Raw genomic sequence first — 26,807 nt, forward strand, 5'->3', positions numbered from 1 at the left:
GCCTATTGTTTAATGCTAGAGATAGGCCCAGTGATCCTAAAATAACTTTCAGCTTGCCCAAAAAGGTCAGGATTCGCCCGATGTTAACTAACCAACGAACTAAATCATGTTTAATTCAACTATCCTGTTTAATTCAAAAATTATACTGTTATAAAAAAAATGATTCTCTCAGCTCATTAACAATTGTGTCTTTTGTTTTGCTGAAGCATTCAATTTCGAATCTAAAAAGAATTGTCACGAATTTTTCTGAAATATATCAATATCAATGTTTCTTAGTGTGATGAAATGAATCCATTTCGAAGCAGACGCTCAGTCATTACTTGCTTAACCTGAATCTTCGTAGGCTTATTCAAATATTTGTTGGCTCACCATTGGCTAAATGGATAAAAATCACTGAACACTGAGAGTTAGTCGTGGGGTCGCACCTCACTAACAGACATGTGGAGTTTTCGCGTTTTCTTCACGTTCGTAACACCTAAATAGGGACCAGTTTCTCTCAGAAAGTTCTCCCGGGAGCCATTCCTCCTCGGTAGATCTCCCACGAATCGTGTTGTCGTAGGCAAACAGTCAAACATTTCTTGACTAAAATTATGCCCCTCTTATTGGACAATTAAGAATAGATTACCCATACCTGTGACAAAGATTGATCATATCCGAAACTAACAGCATTTTACACGGCAGAATGGCCAAAGAAAACCCTAGGCGACCCGGAATCAAATCCGTGCAAAATAACTTCACATAAAAGCAGTGTGCGTCGGAAATATGGGGACCCGTCACCCGAATCGCGCATCATTCACTAATGAAATAAGTAGGATCTACAAACTATGTAATTCTCGAAAAACGAGTTATATATAAGTTTTGCTTACGAGATTGCCCTTTTATTTCGTTTTGTAAAAATGAGTGTTTCCTCGGTAGGTAACGTTTATTCTATTTTCAAATCAACTAAGAAACAAAGATATCGAGATACTTGGGACTTTCTCTCTCTCTGTGACGTTAAGTGGTTTTAATTACTGAGAAACGCGAATTATGCATTACGATGTATTCGTGATTGTTATCGGTATCTTACATGACATTTATTTTACTTTATGTTGTATCTTTAAAAATGTAGTACCAGACAACGGTATTCATTCCGACATTGACTTTCGGTGAATGTTTTTGGTAATAATCAATTTTGAATCCGTAATTTATTTCCATGCTCAGGAAAACGAAATTCGCGAATTGATCGCGAAGCTTCAGTTTCAAAGATTTTCAGTTAGAATGTGGATTTAATCAAAAATATATAAAGATAAAGCCATCATTATTTGAATATGCATTTTCTCTGTATTCACCCGATATGGCAACGTGTCTTTTTCCCGATTCCTCGACTAAAATTTTTGCTTCGTGGTTACCGTTTTGAGTCGATCGATGCCATAAAACAAAATTCGCTGCGAGTCCCGAGAAGTTTCACGAAACGAGTTTAAAGCATGTTTTGAAGATTGGAAGAAACGTTGGCATAAGTGCATTGCAGTGAGAGGGGCACTTTGAAGAAAACGAAGTAAATTTTGGTGAATAAATTCAGCGTTTTATTACACTATTTCCGATACTTTTTGATCCCCTGGTCAAAAACTATCTGGAATGGTTCAATAAAACGAATAGCCGAGAGGCTAAGGTGGAGGTATACCGCTCTGATTAACGCAAAACTGTATTCAGACGGATCGAAAATACGATTTTTAAGAAATTTTCGAGGGTGGTCCGTCGGATTTGTCGGGCCCTGTCCCTCACCATTCGGACGCCCATTACGGACCCGGCCGAACACACGATGGACTTGCTAAAAAGGCTTAGTGTCCACACGACAGAAGAGTTTTAATGTGGCATGAATTTCAGTTATTTCAGTAACACAAAACCCTACCTTTTGTTCGATTGCATAGTAAATTATGTGTTAAATAATGTAAAATAGCTTTAACAAATATCAAACGTTAATAACAATATACACTCTCAGTTATAAAAATTTTATCAGAATTTCACTCGAGTAAACAAATAATATTTTAAATCAATTAAAATGTTTGAGTTAATGAAACGTGAAACTTTATGTAAGATTAAATAAAACCAAACTTTAATAAAACCATTAAAACGCTACACAAATAATTCTACAAATATGCAACATATTTAATTTTAAAACGAAAATTTCAAAGAAGAAACTTGTCATTTTTAAAGTGCAAATATTGAGTTGATGAAAATATTTGGAAATTCCAAGAAACTTTTTGAGCAAATACGTTAATAGGAAGAGGATTCGTCTTCCGAATCAAAAGACTCCTCCATTTCGCCAGTATAGTAAAGAACAGCCCGAGGGATGATTTTCTCTTTGATATATTTACCAATCTCGTAGTCCGATTCCAGAACTTGGCTTCTTCCCCCCACTTCTACATTTTCTTCCCGCTTCGGCAGGAAGAAGTTGAAAAAGGAATCATTACGGACAGTTTCGGATATCTCTCCGGCCTCGTTCCCCTTTTTAACCGTGCTTCGAGTGATATCTTTCCCATCTTTCCATTCGATAACGCATCCTTCGCATCTCACGATTTCAGGCCCTCCAAAATTGTAAAGTTCTTCCGGATCCACTTCGCACTTCACGCCATACTCCTTCGTCAGTACGGAATTACTAAAATATTCGTTAGGTTCGAAGTGGAATTCTAAGACGAAATCCATTCGAGTATCCGAAACGTACTTCGCAGCCACGTCTTTCAGATGCTTCAAAACCATTTCGTCCTCCTCGTTAAACACCGAAGATAGCAACTTAGAATTCCGAAAAACCGTCAACCAAAAATTCGGAATTCCGGAATTTTCGTTCCCTTTACTTTTCTTGTAGTTTATTTCTTCATCCGATCTTCCTGCTTCTTCTTTAGTATCCGCCGAACCCTCTCCGATTCCATTAATAATTCGAAATCTGCTTTCGAATAAGGATTTTTGTATATCTGCGTACTTCACTTTCAGTTGTTGAAGTTCTTTGTAATAATTAACTTCGTTTTCGAAATATCGTATTTGCAGATTCTTTAGTTCTAGGACCCGATTATGCACATCCTGGTCCACACTCCGACAAAATAATGACGAATACTTTTCATGAATAAAATTTTGTAACTTCTCCATGGATGATGCTTCTGCAGGAATAGGATTGGGTTCGATTTCGATCGATTCGGACATTTCCTCGCTCGTCGTAAATTTAACGTTTGAAATATAGACGCAGTCGAACGTTAAAATAATCTCGAAACAGAAATTAAACTCTCTTAAAATTTGATCTCAAAGTTGCTAGAAATGTATATTTATAAAACAAAATTAATTTTTACGTGTATATTTTTAATATATTAATACAATTTCGAAGATATAAACATATAACATCTTCGAAATTGTATTAATATTTAGCGCGCCTCTAGCGGGAAGAAATTGATAAACATATCAATTTCTTCCCGCTAGAGGCACTTCGATCAGACCTTTGTTTCTCGTGTCGCAGTTTTATTGCTATTATAGACAAGCTGTTTCATTTTCGATCTATTATGAATTGATTCGACGATTTAACAATTATATTCAGATTGTATTAAATTCTGATTACTGTTGCGTGTCTACGTGTCACATCTCAATCCAATTGAGAATCTGGGAACTTCTAGCACGAAGGATTTACAGTAATGGACAACAGTTTAACACGATTAATGAACTTCAGGTAGCCATCATTAAAGCATGGGAGAATGATTCGAGATGCAACACCCAAAATCTTATCAGTTCCATGAAGAGTCAAGTGTTTGAGCTGATAAGTAAAAATGCTGGCAGAACCAAATACTAATTATGAGATTATTGAGTGTTTTTTAGCGCATTAGGATTTTCTCTAATTATTTGACCATACCTTATGACTATTATTGATTTATCTATTCTGCTCAATTGTATTTATTAATTTGAATAATTGTTACATGTAGTGTTGCCACCTTTTCAAAATTGCTGACCCCGACGGCAGGCCAGGTTTGTTCGAACGAAGTCCCTGACGCATGCGCAATGTTATTTTACCATGCGAAGAATAACGTCACACCAGTTCGAAATCAGTTAGGGAACTGTGTAGGAGCAACTTAAATTAAGAAACGAAATAACTTAACTTTAAAAAGCTGAGATGAGAAGCAAGAAAAAAAAAAGTCGACAGGTTGCGTAAGATGGCGAATTAACTTTCGGTGTGTGTGTGTGCAGTCTTTCGCTGTTAAAATAAAGTTATAAAAATATTTACTAATACTTTGTTTCATCATAATTTCACAATTTCTACGAAATTCCGAACAAAATTAATTGTTAAACCGGACAATTAATTAAAACCGGACTGTCCCGAGTGAAAACCGGACGGGTGGCAACACTAGTTAATATAACTGACATTTATATACAGTGAGATCGTAAAGTCCCTCCGTAAGTGGGCCGTGTGGAAATGTCATAACTTTAAGGCACGATTACAAGTTGGCATCAGTAATTTGGCTTCGCAATTTACATTTAATGAAATTCATGTTAGAAAATGATTTCTCACATAAATACTCGAAGATACTGAGAATACCAAATGTAAACTTTTTCAATCCATAAGGCCAGAAGACTATTCCAAGTATTGAGTCCGCTTATTTATTCACTTTTGGCTTGTTAAATTCAACGCTGCAATTTCAAAATGGAGGATCTCTGTGCATCTGTTGAATGCGAACTATTTAATTCGAAACATTTTAAGAGTACAGTAGAGACTCGTAAATCGGCACAATTTTCAGTCGGACTGTGTCGTGCTGAATCGAACGTTTTTGATACTAAATTTACTTCTAAAGTATAATTTTCATGTTTTTATATTCTTCAATATGTTTATTTTGTTTGTACAAAATGCAGAAATAATTTTTAAAGATACGATAGCCTCGATTATTATTATAAAAATTTTCGTTAGGCTTAAAATCGACGAAAATTCAACACGAAGCGACACGCAACGGAGAAAAATTTGAACATCGGACAGTTTAATATATTTTTTCGTACATAAACCGTAATCGGAACAAATTCCTAATCTGAACAACCCCAGTCCCCAATTGATTCAGATTTTCGGTTCACTACTGTAATTCATTATTGCGATGTAAGGCATTGTCTGGGAGGTACAATTAATGATTTAATGCAAGCAGCTTCTTTCTGCAACATAAAATAGATAATAAAACATAGTACAAACAGAATATCGATTCATGGTGATCAAAATGTTACACTCTGTCATATCGTTCAACTTCTCACATCTCCAAAGTGGAGGGCAGCCATCTTGTTGCAGCGAGAAGAGCAACAAAGGAGCGCTGCAGATTTAACCTCGAATCAGCGAGACTGCTATGCGCAGTGCTTCTAGAAAACGAGTTTAGCAACTCTTTTGTTCGAATGCCCTGCCTATCATCCCTTTACGCATCTTAGTCCTCGTAATTTTGGAAAAACATTTGTTTTTTTACACTACTTAATCTTTTAATATGGCTTTATTGGGGTGCAATTTTCAAACATTTGTAGACCGATAAATTCCCACTGGTCCGTCTACTGTCTTTCCTTCCTTAATCTCAAGAACGGAATCAGATGACCGAAACGACCCATTGTTAACAGGAACAGTACAATGTACAGGTGAAGACTACAAAAATTGAGAGCATTGTGACTATGTCACAATAAATAACTGTTCGTTGTTGATATTAAATTAATCATTTATAACCTTCATAAAAATATTTTAAAATTTGTAACATTTATTTTATTCTTTTAGATATTCTGACTTGTCCGGCAACCGAATTCATTCATGCTACTGTAGATTGCGATTAATCTTGTATGATATTGTATAACCGTACAATAATTTAATCTAAAGTTCTTTATTTTTAACATTAGGTAAACAAAAATTTGTCTATCTTCCAAAACGCTTTCTTTATAATTTTATTTTTATCAAAATTTTATCATATACAGATTGCAAAGTTTAAATAAGTGAGCAAAATGTATACAAAAACTTTATTACATTTAATAATCTACATCTGGAATACAACCAGCTATACAAGCAATATTTTACAACAAAATAATATGCAGATTTCTACTAAAAACTTATTTCTAAGCTCAAGAGAAAAACTACAAAAAAAATAAAAACAACAATAATAAAAAGCCTACAAAGATTCAAAACAATAAGTTTTGTCTTGAGGCACAAACCTCTCTCTGCAATGTTTAAATTCCAATGTTTGTCTATTCCATTTGTGGAATTATCCGTATAATTACTGATAATCTCTCACTCTACATATTTACTGTACAATAATTTCTTTTTTGTTTTTTTTTAATTTTTTTTTACAAATGCTTTCCCTAAGTTCTGGAGCCTTTATTTTACAACAGAATGGAATGAATCTTTTCTTTTCATTCCTAATAAAAATGACAAAATGCATAGCATTTTTGTCTACTCTCACACACGCACACAATAATATTAAATATATGGCAAACATCATTCTGACATACAGAAGAGTCTTAATACAATACTACTTTCTCCATAAATAATAAACTTAATTTTCCTTCTAATATTGCACTATGACAAAATTTAGATCACAGATTTCTTGAATAAATAAATACTAAATAATAATAGAAAGTTAATATATTTCTTACTGTAATTTTGTAAAAAAAATGATATCAAACTTTTGTGCTACATACTTAAGTCCTGAAAAATATAAATATTAAAAGCAACTTTTTGCACCCACCAAATTTAATAAAGAATGATTGAATTATTATTATTACATCTTTAGTAAATAAAGGCTAATGATAATTAAGCAGACTTCTTATAATTCTAATTTGATGGATATGTAATTCTAAGTTGTTAACTCTGATTCAAATGGAATGCTGACATTTATGTAAAAATTATCAATTGGTCTCTAAACAAATGCAATAGCTAATATTTAAAACAGTGGAATTTTTCTTAAACATTAATAATAAAGCTTTTTTTTATGGAATAAGATATTCTATGCAATTTTCATTTGTTTTAATATAAAAAATGGATTAATGTTGTTATTAATATTATGAAAATTTAATATACCTGTGGCTGCTTCTAAATATAACCTCCTTTACGAAGAGTACGTAATGCACCAATAGTTCCGATATTAGAATTTTTGTCTTGAATGTTTAACAATTGTGCTGGTTTTGGCAAATTAGACGATTCGAATGTATTAGCTTTTGTAGATTTGACCGAAGGAACACAACTCCATGACTGAACGGTCGAGTAACTCGTTCCCACTGTAGATTTGTTACTCATAGAAGACTGTGTGAAGCACGATAAATCAATCCTCGTCTTAACGCCGACATCGGTTTTAGGTGTCAGAGTAAGAGGAGAACTTTCGTCAAAAGTTTTCAATTTTACAGTTATGCGAGGAAACCGAGATTCTTTACATTCTGCGATCGATGGCGGGATTTCGGATGCTGTGGTGGACATGATGTTTTCTAATCCAATACGACTCAGTTTATCCAAAAGTCCGATTTTAGGGGGTTCGGATTCTTTTTTGTGGGAAGACGCATGAGAATTACTTTTGGAAGTAACAGGCTTGGATTTTTTTGAACGAGTTCTTCTTAGCAAATGTACACCTCTCGCTAGAGATCCAACATTAATTAAATCTGGCACTTGTATTCCACTAAAAGGTGGAGGAGTTAGAGGAGGAGAACCTTCGGGAGAAGGTGCCGGTGTTGGAGGAGTAGAGTCAATCTATAATTTACATATTTTTTTAGTTAAAGATATTTCTATTGTCATCTTGAGTATTAAAGAAACTTACCTTTTGATTACTCATTACAGCCGTAGGCACTATAGCATGAATACCTCGTTCGTTTAAAAGCCTTGCAAGCCCCAAAGTCGTGCTGAATGTACTCGTTGCTCGTCCTCTTTGTTGCGGACTGTTGAGCGTTGAAGGAGGTTGAGAACTCGTTCTGCTTGATATTTGAAGACTGGAGTAACTGAAATTTCAAATTTTGGTTATTTTTCTTAAAAGTTTTGACAAAGTAAAATCAGATGATGATAAATAATGACATTTTAATATAAAAAGAATTATAATGTTACAAAAATTATGTTTGCTTTTCTAATACCCAATTTTTTATGCAATTTGACATATATAATTAGTTTATAATAGTAATGATTACTCTCTTGTTTTAACAATTTTTAAAATACAGTGAAACCTCGCTTAATGAGCATAATTCATTCCAGAATGTTACTCATAAAGCGAAACACTCGTTAATCGAAACAATTTTTCCCATATAAATTAATGTAAAGTACAATAATGCATTGCATGCCAAAAAAATACTCAAATATTTTATGTATAACATTTATTCAAAGAAAATTATACAATATACATTGTTAAAGAGCATGAATCATCTTCATCTTTTCTTCTAGTGCTGAATGAACCAACTTGGAATGCAAATTTGATTTGCAGAAAAAAAAAATAGAAATACAGTAATTTCTAACATTTAATTGTAGCCTTTACATAGCCCAAGAATTTGGCATGTTTATTATATAACGGACTATGGTTGTTGATGTTTATATGTAATATGTCTCTATTAGGGATTGCAATCCAGCAGTGTTTTGAATCCAGCTGGATTTTTGCTGGATTGAAATCATTCCAGCTGGATCCAGCGTGGATGTATTTTTGGTGCAATAAACTGTTATCTGTCTATCTATCTATCCTGCAATTTATGTTTTTTTAATGAAATAAAACATTTTTAAAAAATACTTTAAAAGCTTTTATTATTTAGACTGGTCACTATAAATCAGTAAAACTTCTTACACATTTAGGTAGTAAAATTAACTTTGGTTCGGTTTAACACTCGAGATAGAGATAATTAACTTTAAATGTTTAGTTAGATTATAATTATAATGTAAGGACGGATAGTCAGTGGCTAAGTGGCTATCAGTCTTACCAGTTTTCATATATAGGCTCTACATATTAGTCTGTAGTTATTTATAGGTATATAAAACTATGTACTGGAAGTAGAATAAGTTAAATAAACTACACCTTTATCAATCCAGCAAAATTTAATAAAATAATAACGTTTTCAATTGTTTTTAACGATCTTCCTCGGTTACAAAAAAATAGAACATTAAATGTGTTCGGAATAAATATGAAAATTAACAGAAAACGCCCAAACGGACAAAATATAGATAAATAAACAAAATAAATAGCGGGGAAAAATATATACAGGGTGTTTTTTTAAACTGACGGTACTCAGAAACATCTGTAGAGCAATCTAGCAGCCGGACTGTCGCCAAATTTGGGAGAGTGACTAAGGACGACATGGAAAAGAGATTCCGCGAAGAAAAAAGTAGTACCTAAATTCGCCGGTAGAGGAGGATTTGGCGCTGTTGTAGCGAAAAAGCTACTAGCACTTCACTGAAGAAAGGGTCATCAGTCAATTTTTTCCACTTGCATGGCCGCCTCGCTCCCCGCATCTAACCTCATGTTACTTTTTCCTGTGGGGGTTACTTAAAGTCCAAGGTCTATCTTGGTAGTGTCCCAAACTTGATGATTCGAGAAATGTTGTCCTTTGAAGGACAACATTTCTCGAACTGTGATGAACATTCCTGCGGACATGTTACGTTCGGCCATAGAGAACATGGTGTTCAGGATGCAATGAGTTGTCCAGCAGGACGGTGATCACATTGAAGGGAGAAGGTTATTTGAGGATTATTTTAACTTTCGTTATTACACTGAAACCTCTCTGATTATTCATTCGTGTGTTTGTTAATTGCAGCTGGATTTTATGCAGATTCTTAGCTGTTTTTCTACAGCAGCGCCAAATCCACCATACCGGAAAATTTGGGTACTACTTTTTTCTTCACGGAATCTCTTTCCCATGTCGTCCTTAGTCACTCTCCCAAATTTGGCGACAGTCCGGCTGTTAGATTGCTCTACAGATGTCTCTGAGTACCGTCAGTTTAAAAAAAAACACCCTGTATATAAGATCCAATGAAACCAGCATTGTCCGTTAATAATATTAATTAATGTAAAAGGATCTCCACACGGTAGACAATGAGTCCACATCTCTATGGTTTATACAACCAGTTGTCATGTGCGCCTTGCAGATTTCCAATATCTCAAGATGTTTGACCGTTTGCCTATTCGTCGTCGTTTTTATAATTGCCACTTGATCCCATTGGACGTTACTATCCTTCTGTCTTGCGTATGATGCCAGCGCAGTGTTGTCAAGGTTCTTACTGATTGTATATTTGTGCTCTTGAGCCTTTGTTTTAAACTGTGCATCGTTGCACCCACATAAACAAGCTTGAAATTGAAACGTTGGTTGTGTAAAGGCACCGAATATATACCCGTTGTTGAATTCCGATCCTCTTTCTTTTTATCGTTTCTTAAAAGTTTGAAAACAGTGGATTACATCGGTATACAATACGAAAATTATCAGACCTGGCAGTACATCTATGTATCTTGTTTAAAAAAATGGGATGTAATTAAGCACTATTATTTTTATATTTATTCCAAACACATTTTATGTTCTATAGTTAATGTGTATTTTTTTGTAACTGAGGAAGATCGTTAAAAGCGATTGAATACGTTATTATTTTATTAAATTTTGCTGGATTGATTAAGGTATAGTTTATTTATAAGTAATTTAATTATTAGTGTTAGTAAAGTAGTGAGTAAGTAATTAGTAGCAGTCTAGTAGTTAGCAAAGCAGCAACGCAACGACGTAGACTTTTGCGCAATTATTAAGAAAGTTAATTGAGTATTTGCGGATCCGCAGCGCTGGATCCAGCAGGCCGAAGATTGCGCTGGATCCAGCTGGATTGCTGGATGAGGGATTCAGCAATTGCAATCCCTAGTCTCTATACAAGTTTGGAAAAATGTGTGATCACAAGCAACACTAGCAGAACAAGTGCTAAACACAGACTGATGTGGCATGTGCACAATCTGGGACTTCCCCTCTCCTTGTCATTCCTTATGCAAAATGTTGCTCCTTAATGAGTCATTTTTTACAATTTGCTTTGCTCGTTAAGCAAGGTTCCACTGAACAGCAAAAAATTTTTTCCCCATTCACTTTAAATAAGTTAAAAAGATATAAGTTTAGAACAATTAATATTTAAAAAACTAATAATGGAGTAAATATTATATAAGTGATTATTCATTGTCAAGAACAATATATATGCATAAAGAGGGAGGGGTCAGTCAACAATACAGAGGAGATAAAGACAAACGATACAAAGGAGTGATTCAATAATTTACTCTCAGGATTTCAGTAGTAAACCACAAAACTAATGTTCAAGAAAGTAATGTGCAGCTCAAACGCACATGTGAACCCTAGTCAAACTACACTAGCTTTTGCCATCATCTTGTTTCAACAGCTGTTATAAAGTTTGCACAAATAAAATAAATTTTTTATTTGTATTAAAACTGCAAAGGAAGCTACACCATTCAGAATAGAATAAGACATATGACTTAAAAAAACTGTGAATGAATATAATGCAATTTACAAAATGTCATGATACTTTGTTCCTGGTTTAACACTGGGAAAACATTGTCTATGGAAGTATACTACTGCTAATGTGATGTATGTGGTTCTTGACAATAATACTCAAAAGCACTTGATCCTGTTTTACACAGTGAAAGTTCATTAATCTGACATTCTGTGAAAAGTAGCTGATAATCCAGCATGTTAGTATTCAGTGCATCATAATTTGTTTGGACATATGATGCAATAAAAAACATTATATCTGGAAAATAATTATATGCATATGTATCATTGCAAATGCTGAATTTATATAATTATGTGTTTATTAATGTTTTTCAAGTTTCTCAATCAATCTTAACACATTATAGTCATGTACTGTAACTCTTCAAACTGATTAAAAAGCATGCTAAAACAAAACAAGCATATAAGTGTGCACTAGTAAAAAATTTACAATAATATATGCAATGTTCAGATTGCATATACTTTATCAAATTTTATGAAAATACAAAATGTCCAGTAATCTGGCACCTTCAGAACCATGTTGCCAGATTAATAAACTTCTATTGTAACTTCTGTTCCTAAGTATTTTTACTGTATGTTAGGTTTAAATATGAATTAATTGTAATTCAAAACAGAAAAACAATATAAAGAAATTATGAAGTATTCATCCAATTCCTGTTAATTAATATCATATGCCAGCCGAAACCACCAAAACTTTATGGGTGTACTGCTGTTCTACAGAGCTTATAAAGAAATGAATGACCAATCAAAGCCAAGGACTATACACTAACTGCCAGTCCTTAAACAATGACAGTTTAGAAACAATAGTGACTGGAATCCTTAAAAAATATTTTTAAAAAAATAAGAGTCCAATACCACTTTAACAAATAGCACAGAAACTAGCAGTAGTGGGTAGCTGTATAAACAGCTGACTTCAAAGGCAGCCTTCTGTAAAGGTACTATTTACATAATAAAAACATGTTATATTAAAAGTTTGATTTATTTTTGACTTTACCATCTATAATTTTATTAAATAAACCAAATTTATATATTAAAAAATATATATATATCAAAATCCTTTGAGATTTTTATTGTCAGGTTTAAACTACGAGTTTATACTAATGTATTTAATATTAAAAATTTTGTATTTTAGAAGTGCTGTGTAGTAGTCAAGGCTAATATTTCTAATAAATTGTATAAATGTTTTCTGTATTTTATTTTAAATATTAAGAAATACTTACCTGACAATCTCTCTCTCAACTGAGAATTTATAATCTTCCTAATATAATTAGTAAATTAACTAAATATAATTTTACAATCATGCAATTAGAAAATTTATAAACTAAACATTGGCATTTAAAAAAAACACACACTATTTACAACTAGGGAAGACTTAATATGGAAAATTTCTAATCATGTTTAACTGTTAATTCAACGTAATTAAAACTACGAATTGAAAGTAGTAAGTATTGTTAAGGGGCGTTTATATAATAATTTGCATTTTGGTTTCTTGACAGAGTAGAGAAATGACCGGAGTAATATTCTGTGAAAATAAAACAAATTTTTAAAAATTGATACGATTTTCAAAATTAATATATGATTAGTATTAAATAATTAGGCTTAAATTAAAATAATAAAGACAAAAGAATCAAAAAACTTAGGAGATATGTTCACCAAGATTATGTAAGAAAACATCCCAATGAGAATTTTCTAAGAAAAATATAACTGTGAAAGTCATCATCGTAAAAAACATTGATGATTAATTAATGGATGATTACAAATGTTACTGCAACATTTACAAAATTTGATATATCAATTAAATGAGTTGTATTTCATAATTACTGAACTAAATTGAAATTACATAAGCAATTTTATATGGCAATATTATATTGTGTTGAAGATAAATACTTTTTGTGAAATTTTGTTTTTGTTTTGGGATTTATTATTAATGCAGGGGAGAAGATCTATTGTCAGACATTTCCTATTGTATATATGATAAATAAAGACCAAACAAGGTATCAATGAACACAGAAACCTAATTTGTCAGTTAAAAATAATTCTGCCAAAATACATATTTATATTACATATTAATATTTGCATTACAGTTTACTTAAAAATAAAATTTTATATTAACAAAATAAGATCATTTTTGTTAAAATTATATTGCAGTTTTACTATATAATCAAATATAACAGAAAATGTTTAAATAAAATACATTAATAAAGAATTTATGTGAAACAAAATTATCACAATAAACTCATGAGAAAGCATTCCAAATTAATATTGATTTTAAATTTAATAATATCAATGATATTAATTTAATAGAAATAATAACACAATTAAAATATGTATTAAATGCAGCCATGATAGCTGATCTGTGCTATGTATTGACTTTGAATTTTGACAAGTGCAAGAGTTAAAAACAGTCAAAACTCATAAATATGGAAAAAGTCATAGTATCAATATAGGCTCATTGTTTTCAAAAAGTAATTTGCTTTAAGAAATTGAAAGGCAAAATTTATAACTCATAGTCTTGAAATGGAAATGATGTTATAACAAACAATTTAGGTTAGTTTTGAAAATAATTTTAAAATTGTTTCATATGATTTCAATTCAGTCATCAAATCATCATAACTTAATATCAAATTAATATAATCTTAAGAGATTCCAAGATATGACCCATTCTTTTTTCAATACAGCTAATAATATCTATTTATTGTTTAAATATAAAAGTTACAGCAGTATATGTTCAAATATATTTCTTTGATACAAATTTTCAATTATGGTTAAAACAATATTCTTTCAGAAAATAAAAATCTCTATCTATCTTAACAATAAAAAACTATTAGTTAATATCCATTATCTAAAATTATTTTTATGTATTTTAAGCTTTTATAAATATTTATATATATCTAAGTATTATGTAAAGGTTTCCTATTGCATTCAAAATATTTTCAATTCATTCTATAAAAGTAATTACTAGATTTAAATTACATAATTAAAGTTATTTTAATAATTTCATATTTTCTACTCTTTCAAATCCAAATGTGTATTATCTATAATATTCAATTTATATTAATATCCTTTTAAGGGATGTAGCCACAGGAAGTGGTACAGAACAGTTCCACTCATCAGCACTCTTCCATTTCTCACTTTCTGCTGCTCTACTAAAGTTTAAAAGTAAACATAGTCAAAAACAATGTTACAAGCAGTTGACTACTGCATAAAACAAAAAACTCAAATACTAAGAGCTACTTGGAACAGCCACAAGGTAAAGAATAAAATTTGATACTGATTTTGTTCCACTGTTTTTTTTTATTGAGCATTGTCATATGTATCACTGGTTTGTATATAACATGTAGAGAGCTGCATATTGATAGAGCAGCTCCTTACACAAAAATGTTTTGGTAGTGGTTGTGGGGTATTGCTTTTTTTTAATAGTAGTCCACAAATCTATGCTGTCTATGCAAGCCATCAGCATGCAAGTGACCCAAACTCAAAAATTTCTGGCTACATCCCGACCTTTGTAATATCAATGTTTTATACATACACCTATCCCTCGTTTTACACGGTACTTCTTTTACACGGTTTAAAAAATAAATGTAGAAAATAAACTGGCTATGACCAAAAGGAACAATTCTTAACTCTAATCTACATCTATATTATGTTATAGTTGATATTTAGGATACTAGGTGACAGTTTTATTTCAATCTGTCAAATAGTAACCGATAAACCGATGTAGGGTACTCCCCCATACGCACGAAGTTGCATTCATTGCACATAGCTTTAATCCAGAAAATTTTAATTTTTCATATTCATAAGTAACAAACGGTTACATTATTTTTAATTACATTTTTTACATTACATTACATTACACAATTACATTACATTTTTATGAATCTTTCAGATTTTATTATTTGTTCCTTTGTACTTTGTATTTAATTAATAAAAGAATATATTTTTTTGCCTTTCAATATTTTTGTTTGATTTATGTACCTTTTAAAAAATTGAAAAAAATTCATAATTAATAAACAACGAAATTATGCGTTTTTTGCATACTTTTCGATTTACACGGTTTTACATTCAAAAAGATACAAATTTGATTTACATGTTTTTCTCAGGAACCTATCTTCCGTGTAAATCGAGGGATAGGTGTATTTTATATGTTGCTACCTTACAGTATTGTTATAAATTCTTCTATTAAAGAGAGATTGTTTTAATAATTAAAACCAAATAATTTTTATTATTTACAATTAAAAATTAATTAATACATATGTATATTAAAAATAAAAACATTACCTTGGTGTAACCTGTGTCTGATCACTAGGATGAAGTATTGTAGAATTAGTGTAAGTGTAAATGGATGATGTGTTCATAAAGCTTTTTCCAGGATGGCAAAACTCTATAAAAACAAAATTTAAAAAAATGCATGTTAATTTCATTAATAAATATTAGAAAGAATTAAATGTTCTCTTAATCATACCTTCATCTTCTTCATAATCACTAAGATTATATGTCTCCTCTTCATCTTCTAATTTGACTTCTCCTTTAATCTGAACACCAGGATGTGCTTCAAAGATTCCACCAAGATGTGGAGTAGCAAGACGTTGCCATTGGTGTAATGTTTGAGAACCTAAACACTTCAGAATATTAATATGTGCAATACATATATTGATATATACATATACAGTACAGTGTCAATTATCTGAAATAACTGGGGCTGGACAATTTTGGACAACCAATTTTTTCAGATAATTGATGACACTTATTAGGGAAAGCTTAAAAAGATACGTAATATAATATAAAAGATATTATAGTATTAAAATACTAGTACACTTACATAAATAGTTTAAGACAGAAATGTAACACATTCAAATGATAAGGTATAGAAAAACCTAATTCAGTGGTGTCTAAACTTTGGCAAGCCAAACTGTATAGGAGAACCACACACATTTTGTGTATTCCGTGGAAATACGCCTACTTTTGGTATATATTTCAAAATCCTATTTCAAATCCAGTTTACGACTTATGTTAATCTGGCCTGCAAGATTAACATATGCCATAAACTGGAGTTGACCCAGGGATCACAGTTTGGGCACCAGTGATCTAATTTACTAAAAACAAGCACTATTCTTTCATTGCAATCTACAATGCACTGACAAAATTTTGAAATGAAAATAAATACACAACAGTAAAATTAAATATTAAGTAAAGTACAGTACTCACGTAAAACTTATTTATTACAGTTCCTTTTTTTGAAAGAAGCCACTATTTACACAGCTTTACTTTCTTTTTAACTTTGCTAAATCCCTGGCCTGCTTGATCACAAGAGTTAAAAAGAAGCTGCTTTGGAATGCATTTCTAACTATCAGGTCAGTCCATAAGTCCTTGTGCATTTTTATGACCTTGAGAAAAATCTTGTTTTGCTGTTAAAAATGTCAGTCTAATGTGATAATTTTTACACCTAAGTGTTAAATTGGATCTCATTGTATAATACTGTTCAGAATTGTGAACATTTCAGTTGTTTATTTTTGTTAAAATGGAAGTAACCAACAAATATAAAAGACACGTTTTATACTTTTTATTTGGTGAGAATGCTACAAATGCAGCCAAAAAAATAAATACTGTACATAATCAAATCGTAATTAGTTCAAGGACTGCGCAGAAGTGGTTTGAAAGATTTAGAAACAACGATTTTAGTGTGGAGGATAAGGCTCGTACGGGAAGATCCGTCGACTTCGACGACGATGCTCTCTCTGCACTAGTCTGCACTGTAAAAAAGGCTATTTCTGAATATTTTGATTCAAAACCGAAATCATTTTATGAAGACGGGATTAAAAAGCTACCATCGAGATGGCAAAAAATTGTACAAAATAATGGTGAATACATTATAGATTGAAATAAAATTTAATTAAAATCTTTTGCTGCTTTTTTTGTAGATAAAAATACACACTAACTTATGGACTGACCTGATACATCAGTACTATTTTAATGCAACAAATGCTTCACTGTTCTTAGGCACAGTGATGCATTAGAAGCTTGTGACTCATTAATCATGCTTTCCATTTGTACTGTAATAAAACCTGACAGTAGGTTGATAATGAGATAACTCACTAGTGGGCCTAAAGAAGATTGCCATAAATCATTATTACATAAAAAAAAAAAAACGATTTGTAATTTCTGGAATTAGTACTCTCTTTAGTAGATTTTAGTTAACTGATTTTTTGCATGCTCTATTGTGTATGTAATATTGTAAAACTACATTTCCCTCATTATTGACAGGATATGTTTCAGTAGAAATAATCATCATACAGGAAAATTAAAGGATACAATCAAAAGAAGATATCAAATACATAGAAAAATATATATTTTTTTGCATCCAAACATAAAAGTTTAACCTTTCAAGCATGTACTAGAAAACAGCATACATGTGATTGATTTTAAGTGTTATCTGTCTATTTTCTTAATAAATTATTATTATTAATTCTCTCCACATCATTTAAAATTAATTTTGAACTAATCATTGTATAGAAAATTTGAATTACATTTGTATATAAAGAAGAAAGTCAAGAAGAACTACTGACAAAATACATATTTGAAAATTTTTAATGCTGTATTTGATATATATATATTTATGTTAAAATGTGTATTGTAGATTAATTTTACAAGTGAAATTTTTGTAAAAAAATAATATTGATTTATTTTTGTTTTTGGCTGAACATTTCGTGGAAAAACAAACAAACTTAGTTCAAATTAAGTAGAATTCTGATTAGCACAGCTAATGTTTTGGATTAATGATAGTGAACAATTATTGAATTTCTACACCAGAAGAAAACATTGCAATCGATGTATGCAATTAAATGTTAATAGATAACAACTAACATCTATTATATATCAATGGATGTTCTTAACTAATTTAACTGACAGACAAAAATCTAAAATTTTAAAATTTTTATATACAATTTTAAGGTGTGGTTTTCATGAAAACTATTAAATGTATGATTCAAAATTCACTAAACTCAAAATTGTTTTTACTCAGAATAATTTAACTCAAATTTTATATTAAGTACTATTTTGAATTAAATCTCTGATTATTCCAATATATAAAAATAGGCAATGTGTATGACTCCAAAAATTATCAGCCTATATCTTTAGTTCCTCTAATAGGTAAACTATTTATGTCTTTATTAAATATGATATTTTGTGTCAAGAGCAAGCAGGTTTTCAACCTGGCCGATCACATCAGAATGAAATATTTATATTAAATGCATTGATACAATTAAAATCGCAGAAAAAGAGAGGAAAACCTTTTGTTGTTTTTGTAGACTTGTGCTACTTGCTAAATCTGGTTTACCTGGGATCTCTCTCTCTGATCAAGTTGAGTGACTTGCACTAATGTATGCCAATGACACTGTAATCCTTGCTGATACTCCACAAATGTTACAAAAGAAATTTCACAAATTTAGAGGAATTTTGTTGTGACTAAAGATTAACTATAAATGTTTCAAAAACAAAAGTGACGGTGTTCAAGAAGGGTGGTAGACTATCACCCAGAGAGAGTCTTTTAATAATCTACTATATAAAACTGAAAAAATGGGCAGTCTCTGTTGGTGTATCGAGTGCTAACAAAGCATAGCGGCAAACCTAGGAATTGCCAGTCTGTGCACGAGTCTTTTTTTTTAGCACAAGCTGTAAGATGGTATTTGGCATGCATGCTGCTTGCTGCTGCTAATATTCTATTCCAAATATTAAAATTATTGGTATATGATTTTAAAAACAAAGTTTGTGGGTCTTTGAAAAACCACCAGTGCCTGCAAAGTACCGCAGGCTCTGGGGTAACATGCACAGAGATGTCCCTGGGCAGTTCACTTCAAACTGTGTTCTAGCAAACATCTCTGCACTTTAGGTAAACCATTTATAATTATTTATTTATCATTGCTATGCATGCTAGCTATTTAGTATGCCCTGATGCCTGCATTGGGCCTTTCAACTGGTCAGCCTATACAAGTCATTTCAAATTATGTATATCTGGGTGTATTATTTCCATCTTCTAGACAGATTTTACACGCTAAAAATTATAGTATTCGTAAGGATAAAATGGCACTGGGTTCCACGTGGCCTATTCTTTCAAAAGCTAAAAATAATCCTGTTTATATTTATATAAAATTATTTCACTCAATAATTTCATCTGTATTACTTTATGCTGCTCCTGTATGGACAATTACTTATCATGATAAAATGGAAATTGTTCTTGCCTTATACCTTCGAAGAATTTTTATGTTATAGCATAAAATTCCAGCATATACGTTGCAATTGAAGTTTGGTGTCTCTAGAATATTGGTATTAATAATAAAAGCAATTGTTTCTTTTTGGATTAGACTGTTGAAACTACCTAACAACAATTATATTAAAGTATCATATAACAAATTGTATAGATTATGTTTAACAATGGATACTTATACATATAACTGGACAGTGGCATTGAAAAATCTGTTAGATCAACAGGTTTTCTCATTTCTATGCTTGTTCTAATATCCTCACTTGATCAAAAGTTATCAAACATTAATTATTAATTTGTTAAATTGTACTAACTTCAGTTTTCATGTAATATCTTAACCCTCTTGTAAGGAACTAAGGTTCATACAATAAATAATTGAATTGAATATTAAATACTATTTTATGGTTTTCATAATTATTTTTAAACTTTTGTAGAATGTAGTTATGCGATAAAAACAATTTATTCGTTTAACCAAAATTGAGTATTCTAGTTAACCTGAAATCATAATTTTTATTATGTAAAACAACTTAAAATAATAACTATATACAAATATTAAAAGCTAGAAAGAAAGGTATTTAACAAAAATTACTTTAATGATGCTTTTTTTAAGAAATAAAAGTGGAAATTGCAATATAAACAAGAGAGAAATTTTGTTAAGACAAATTACTGCCATAAATATTTATTGAATAAATCTACAACAGCAGTTTATATCATATTGTATCCATTATAAAAAAGGAAAGAAGACACAAACAACTTAACAGGATGCATAAACCAACAATTTTTTTTGTTTAGCAATTAAGAATATGAAAATAAGCAGGCAATACAATATTTAATCATACCAATGTGTGTAATAAATAGAATAAAATTATAAATTAATTAAATAGTATTTACCCTCTAATGGCTTTATTATTTGAAGTTTTTCAGGCATATGGTAATGTCTAATGCCACTTCTTCCAGAAAATCCAGTTCTATTACTGTTAATTGAAAAATTTGATTCTGGTGTCCAACAGCGTGCTGGGATAATTCCATCATCACTACTTAAATCTGTTGCTGTTCCAATGCCACTACTGAAGCGTCTTAATGTGCTTTCTATAGTATTTGAATGAGGTAAAATTGAACCCAATCTATCTTGACCACTCACAGAACTACAAATAATAATTATTTAGATAACATTAGAAATTTTAAATAAATTAGAAAATTTATAAAACTATTTAAAACTTTGGTCATGAAAGAGAGAGGTCTAATATTTGTAATTTGAGTTGTTAATGATCATAATAATAATATAAACTACTATATTAAGCAATATAATTAAGTATTTTAAACTCAATATAATTTTATTAATATTTATCTTGAAAACAGAGAATTCAACAAATAAAAAAAAATCTCTCATTACTATTATAAGTCATGTACTGTGTATTGTATTTTATAAAATAAATTTTAATTAACAATATAGCTTTATAATATTCTGAGTATAACACAATGAGAGAGATGATTGATTTATTGAAGACATAAATGCAAGATAAAATTTTCAAAAAATTCTAGTTCTGGCTTTGGGGTTGCTCTAAAATTTTTTGTTACAGTAAGAAAGAAAAAATACTTAATATAAAAATATAAGGCTGATATTAAGTCATTTTTCAGTTTGTCTCACATTATATATATATAAATTAGTATAAATTAGATAAACAATCCTCAAAATTTTGGATTTCGGAATGTGTGATACTTTGTTACAATCTCTGTAAAAATTCTCTCCTTAACTGAATTATATATCCCTTTTGTAACAGAATGTTGACAAATTCTGCAGTAAAAACTTATTGAATTTACATATTGATATTCCCAATAATAATCATATTAAAAAAAAAATTACTTGGATATAAAGTGTCATAATTATGAACTTTAACAGACTGATTAATTTTGAATAATATAGCAAGCAAGTATATTCAGAGAATATGAAGAGTATATAAATCAATATTGAAAGTTTAATTAAAAGCTTTTTAACTATTTTTACTAAATTAAGGATATAAATATAATAAAGGAGTAAATATAAAATAAATCTCCCAAACTTTCATAAATTATTTTATTACATAGTTTGCCACGTTTTGTATTTAGTCTTTCACAAGATTGACAATGGCTCTCTAATCTAAAATATTTCTAAATATTTCAAAAATAACTAATATATTAAATAAATAAAAATAATTTACAGTTATCAAAAACTTCTGCTGTTTGTTTCATATTCTGATATTATTTAAATGTTATTTCTGTAGTATATTCAATTCAACAAGGAAAATTTTCAAAATAACTGTAAAAAAACTTTAAAATATATAGTTGAAAAATTTATATTGAAATGAAATTGCATTATTTTCATGATGACAGCACTATTTCTTCACATATTGTGTATTTAATATTGAAAAATATACTTATTATGTAAGTAATAATCTGATGTTCCGTGACATATCAAATGCTTAAGTAGAATGGAAATATATTTACTATATATGATACACATGAAAGAAACTAAAAACAAAGAAATTTGAATCAAGTATAATACATAATTTTGTGTTAAACAGTTAATAAAAGCAAATAATAAAACAGTACATAATTATAATAATAAAAATACAATTGATTCTCAAAAATCCAGACCGTTTTAAAACAAAACTTTGCATATTTTTTCAGTTTTATAAGTCACTAAATTATTTCAAATGATGTTTTTAGAAATAATGTTTTAGCAATGTTCCATGTAAGTTCATTCCATGATAATTATTTATATAATTTTCAATTTAAAAAGTATTACGTCTACTTCAGCTGCTTCTATTCTTCTAGAGATAAATTTTAAATTTCAAATTAAAACTCCCGAAATATATTAATTGTTAAAAATCTAACATCAAATTTTGTTCATTATCAATTTAATGTAAAATCAATTTATCAGATATTTTCAAAAAGATAAATTAAGGATGAATTTAAGTCTATGAATAAATTTAACGTCTTGATGAAATGAAATTGTTTTTCATAAGAATAAATAAGCAGGAAAATAAATGCAGTTGGAAAGTCTTTGAACCACTACTTATGTTGTGTGTGTAAGTTTAGGAATTTATTGCTCTTTAGTAAATCGTTATCTAATGATTTCCTAAACATAGTTGAAGAAATCTGAATTAAATACTTTGTTGTTTGTGATTACAAACAACAAAGCTAGATATGCAACTAATTTATCAAATCACTAGGAATCATTAATAATAAATTTAATAAATCAACTGTGTATCTAGCTTTTCATACTTTGCCATTAAAATTAAATATGAATTATCTGCTCTTGAAAGTGCTATTTTCAGAATATTTTTAAAAAGAGTTTTGGCTGTTAGATTTTTGAGAGTCAACTGTATTATCTATTTTTTTTTTTTTTTTTTTTTTGGAAATAATAATAATTCAGAAGTACGTACGAGTATTGGTCATCATCAGTTTCTGCATAAGCAGATTCTGAATCTGATGCCTGACTTTCATTACACGAAGAAGCGGAAGATATTTGGCTAAGTGAAGAATATGTTGAGCGAAGTGTGGATCGAGAAGGACTTTGCGTATATAGCGACTGAGAACTACCACGTCTTCGAGGATTTCCATAAGTGTTAGCACACTTCACTGTATCAAATACTCTCTTGCTATGAGACCTTTAAAAAAATTATTTTTAGAATTTTTTTGTATTATTAATTTTTAATATATTCACATCTATCAGTTATGTTTAAATGCAAATAAACTCTAATAAAATGATTCATTAATAACAATTTTTAATACTGTTTACAATTTTGAATTTACATTAAAAAGAAACAAGATTTTAAGTAAAAAAATTACCCTTTTACAATTACATTAAAATTTATTTAAATTTCGTTTCTTTAATATTGTATGTATTATGATTTTTATCATAAAATGAACTCTCATAACAAATACAAAAACCAACAACTGTTTTATTCAGAGAACTCTCATACAAAAAAATCAAAAACCTAAATGTTTTCAGAATTATCATCCACAGGAAAGTGTTTGATATGAAAATTTTCCATTTAGCAATGAATTTTGTAAGGTTAGAACACGAATGATGGCACACAGCTCTGAAAACATTTGCTTTTTGAATAATTTTTAATATGCGAGGTCTCCAAATAAAGCAGTTGTTGGTTTTATATTGAGAAATCTGAATAGAATGGCCTCTCATTATAAATTCAGATAAAAAGGTGTTTGAAAGAAGTGTTTCAGAAATATATTATAATAGAATTATAAGCCTTATAAAAATGTTTATCTGCTCAATTCTTGGTTGATTATTTAATTAAAGATGATGCTTCAAATATTCTTGCAGAATCTAATTCTCTTTGGATTCTGCAAGAAAGTTCTAAGTTGCTGCATAATAATAATAATCCAAAGAAAAAAAAAACAGATCAGCAATTTTTAAGTCATATATATATATTAAAATCATATGCACTAAGACTAAGCTATTACATTAAATTCATTTCAGTATTAAATAACAAAATTGTTTATATTAGATTTATATAAAACACAGTGTAATTCCAAATCAAACTTCAAACATGTAATCAGATTTTCTTTTCGGCTAATAACTCTCAGTTTTTGATTAAATTAAGAATAGAATTTTGATCTAGAGCTAGGTAATGCTGTAACTTTCATTTATATATATGTCTGAAAGTGAAAAATTGAATGATGATCCAGTGTATTTTACTGAATATGAAGTAGTTAAATATTTCAAAATCCTGTTTCACGTCTTATTCTTTCAAACATTCTATATTAATTATCTCAATTATTAAATTTGATACAAAATGGTACCACTGCCTATTTCTAGATCAAAATTATATTGCTAATTTAAAAAAAAAAAAAACTGAAATTATAATTCAAAGAAAATCTGGTAAAATTTGGCTCACATGTGAAATACAATAGATTTAATTTCAAGGATTATTTTTATTGTTATTTTTTGATGATGATAAATCTTAACATAAAAATAACATTATTATTTTTTAAATTGAATAGACACAGATAATATTTAACTTTTACGATCAATCGTATCAATAATTTATCTTAAAAAATATTTTTAAAAAATGAAGCAGCTCAGCTCACTAAACTGACAAAGAAAAAAATAAATTTTTCTGAGTATATTTTTTATAAGCTTTTCTAATGTACTTTCTCTATTGTCATGTAATACAACTTAGAGGTTTGTCTGAATTTTTGTGGGTGGGATATACCAAATTCATCATTTTGAAGACATCTTAATATCAAAATTAAAAATCTACAATATTATTATATTACATATTTCAATGGAAAGACAGACAACGGCAATGCCAGACAATATGAAACTTTCAAAAGAACACATTTGCATGCTGTTGTTCTATTACTTCAAAAGTGGCCACAATGCAACAAAGGCTCATGAACTCTTTAACAAAGCATTTATTAAAGCATTCATGGGTGAACAAAGCTCAACCAGTGTTGCAAATATCAAAAAAGCCAATAGTGCAGGAGGTGAATCTATATTTATTTGGTGTCCTTGTGATGGAGCTATGCTACTTCCAACCAATACCACTGTCATGAAAGAACTTTAATGTGAACAACTGGATTGTTAAACACAGATGACCTTAGAGAGCTTCTCTAAGGTCATCTTTGTTCTATATTCTGGAATATTGTCAAGGCAATATCGGACTTTTTGGATGACATTTTGATCTTGTGTTCAAATGATCCAGTTGTTCACATTAAGGTTCTTTCAAGACAGTGTGGGCTGGGATGTCCTATATTGTCTACCTTACAGCTTAGACTTGGCACCAACCGACTAGCATCTGATTTGCACCCTGCAGAACCATATTGTCAATACCTGATGCTCAAAACTTTGTTCACAGAAAACTCAGTCATTCTATATTTATGAGGATGAAAGTTTACAGCAAAGGTAGCAAGATGCAATTGATGATGACGATGATTACCTACCAAACTGAACTATTAATATAATTGGAGTTGACTTAATTGGCATTAATTTTTCCAAAATGTTTAAATTTTACCTTCACAATGTGACAATTTAATAATTAAGGAGAAATATAAATTATGTTTATTTTTTAGAATATAGTATATATGTCAAAAAAATTACATTTATGTTGTAAGACTCAGAAAAAGTAAATGTTATTCTGAAACCTTTATGTTTTCAGATGTTTACATGTCTGATATATTGCACATAAATTATTTTTCTGAAAAGCTGAGAACTTAAGTTTTATGGAAAAATTATAGATTCAAAAACTTCAGAAACATTTATTGTTTTTTTGAACATTTTAGATGCAATAGCTTTTTTTTAACCTTTTTAAAATTAAAAAACAAAGATATTTTGTTAAATATAATTATTACAATATTCCATTATTTTTCAAAACTATAGTAAATTACTTCAAAAACTTTTAGTAAATTATAAATTAAATAAAAAAAAAACATACAATTAGTAAAAATGTTAATAAATTTAAACAAGGTTAAATTGTATTAAAATAGTATGAAATAAAGCAGACAAAAGTATCTTTTTATAAAATTTTAAGAGCAATTTTATCTCTCTGTCAATGACCAAAGCTTTTAAGTTTCTTTAAAATTTAATAGTATTATCCTTCAATATTTACATATTTTACATTTTTTATATATTACTAAAAAGTTATATATTAAAAATTTGACAAAACAAATTATTAACTCAATAAAACATTTTTAAGTTTGATAAAAATAAAATATAACTAGTTGAGCATCAAACACAAGACCGTGTTATTTATTAAACACTTGGCCCGAAACGAGTGAAATAAAATCTCGTCTCAACTAATAGAAGTGGAAGAGTGCCAAGTGTTTAATAAATAACACGGTCTTGTGTTTGATGCTCAACATATAAGAAAACACGGTTTCAAGAATACCTAAAATATAACTAGTAAAATGTTAAACTAGTCATTCAATATTTGACAGAATACTACAATATAGCTCTGAACTGTTAGTTCTATTGTAACATATTGTACATTTTCAGAATTGGTTAATGTAGTTTCTAAAATTCGATAAATTTTTTATAATGTGTACTGATTCAGTCAATTGATAATCAATAAAATCATTTTTATTT

General features: G+C 29.6%; 2 protein-coding genes across 5 annotated transcripts in view; both read right to left on the reverse strand.

Moving 5' to 3' along the window:
* Nucleotides 1-2,253: 2,253 nt before the first annotated feature.
* Nucleotides 2,254-3,174, reverse strand: LOC136986989 (nucleosome assembly protein 1-like 1). Its single transcript, XM_067284657.1, has one exon. The coding sequence runs from the start codon at nt 3,172-3,174 to the stop codon at nt 2,254-2,256; it is 921 nt and encodes a 306-aa protein (XP_067140758.1).
* A 2,791-nt stretch (nt 3,175-5,965) lies between these two features.
* LOC136985245 (trafficking kinesin-binding protein 1-like) overlaps nt 5,966-26,807 on the reverse strand; it is a 68,902-nt gene continuing 48,060 nt past the window's right edge. For 3 of the 4 annotated variants that reach the window (XM_067282649.1, XM_067282523.1, XM_067282591.1), the window contains 6 exons: nt 23,143-23,367; nt 20,609-20,862; nt 15,923-16,072; nt 15,739-15,841; nt 7,764-7,941; nt 5,966-7,696 (listed from right to left, as the gene is read on the reverse strand). In XM_067282649.1, the coding sequence (XP_067138750.1) occupies nt 7,049-7,696; nt 7,764-7,941; nt 15,739-15,841; nt 15,923-16,072; nt 20,609-20,862; nt 23,143-23,367 (1,558 nt within the window). In that variant the 3' untranslated portion in view covers nt 5,966-7,048. The remainder of the gene's footprint in view (nt 7,697-7,763; nt 7,942-15,738; nt 15,842-15,922; nt 16,073-20,608; nt 20,863-23,142; nt 23,368-26,807) is intronic. The other variant, XM_067282723.1, reaches the window with a different exon arrangement.

Source organism: Centruroides vittatus, unplaced genomic scaffold, assembly GCF_030686945.1.
Source record: "Centruroides vittatus isolate TY-2023 unplaced genomic scaffold, ASM3068694v2 contig_1012, whole genome shotgun sequence".
Lineage (NCBI taxonomy): Eukaryota > Metazoa > Arthropoda > Arachnida > Scorpiones > Buthidae > Centruroides > Centruroides vittatus.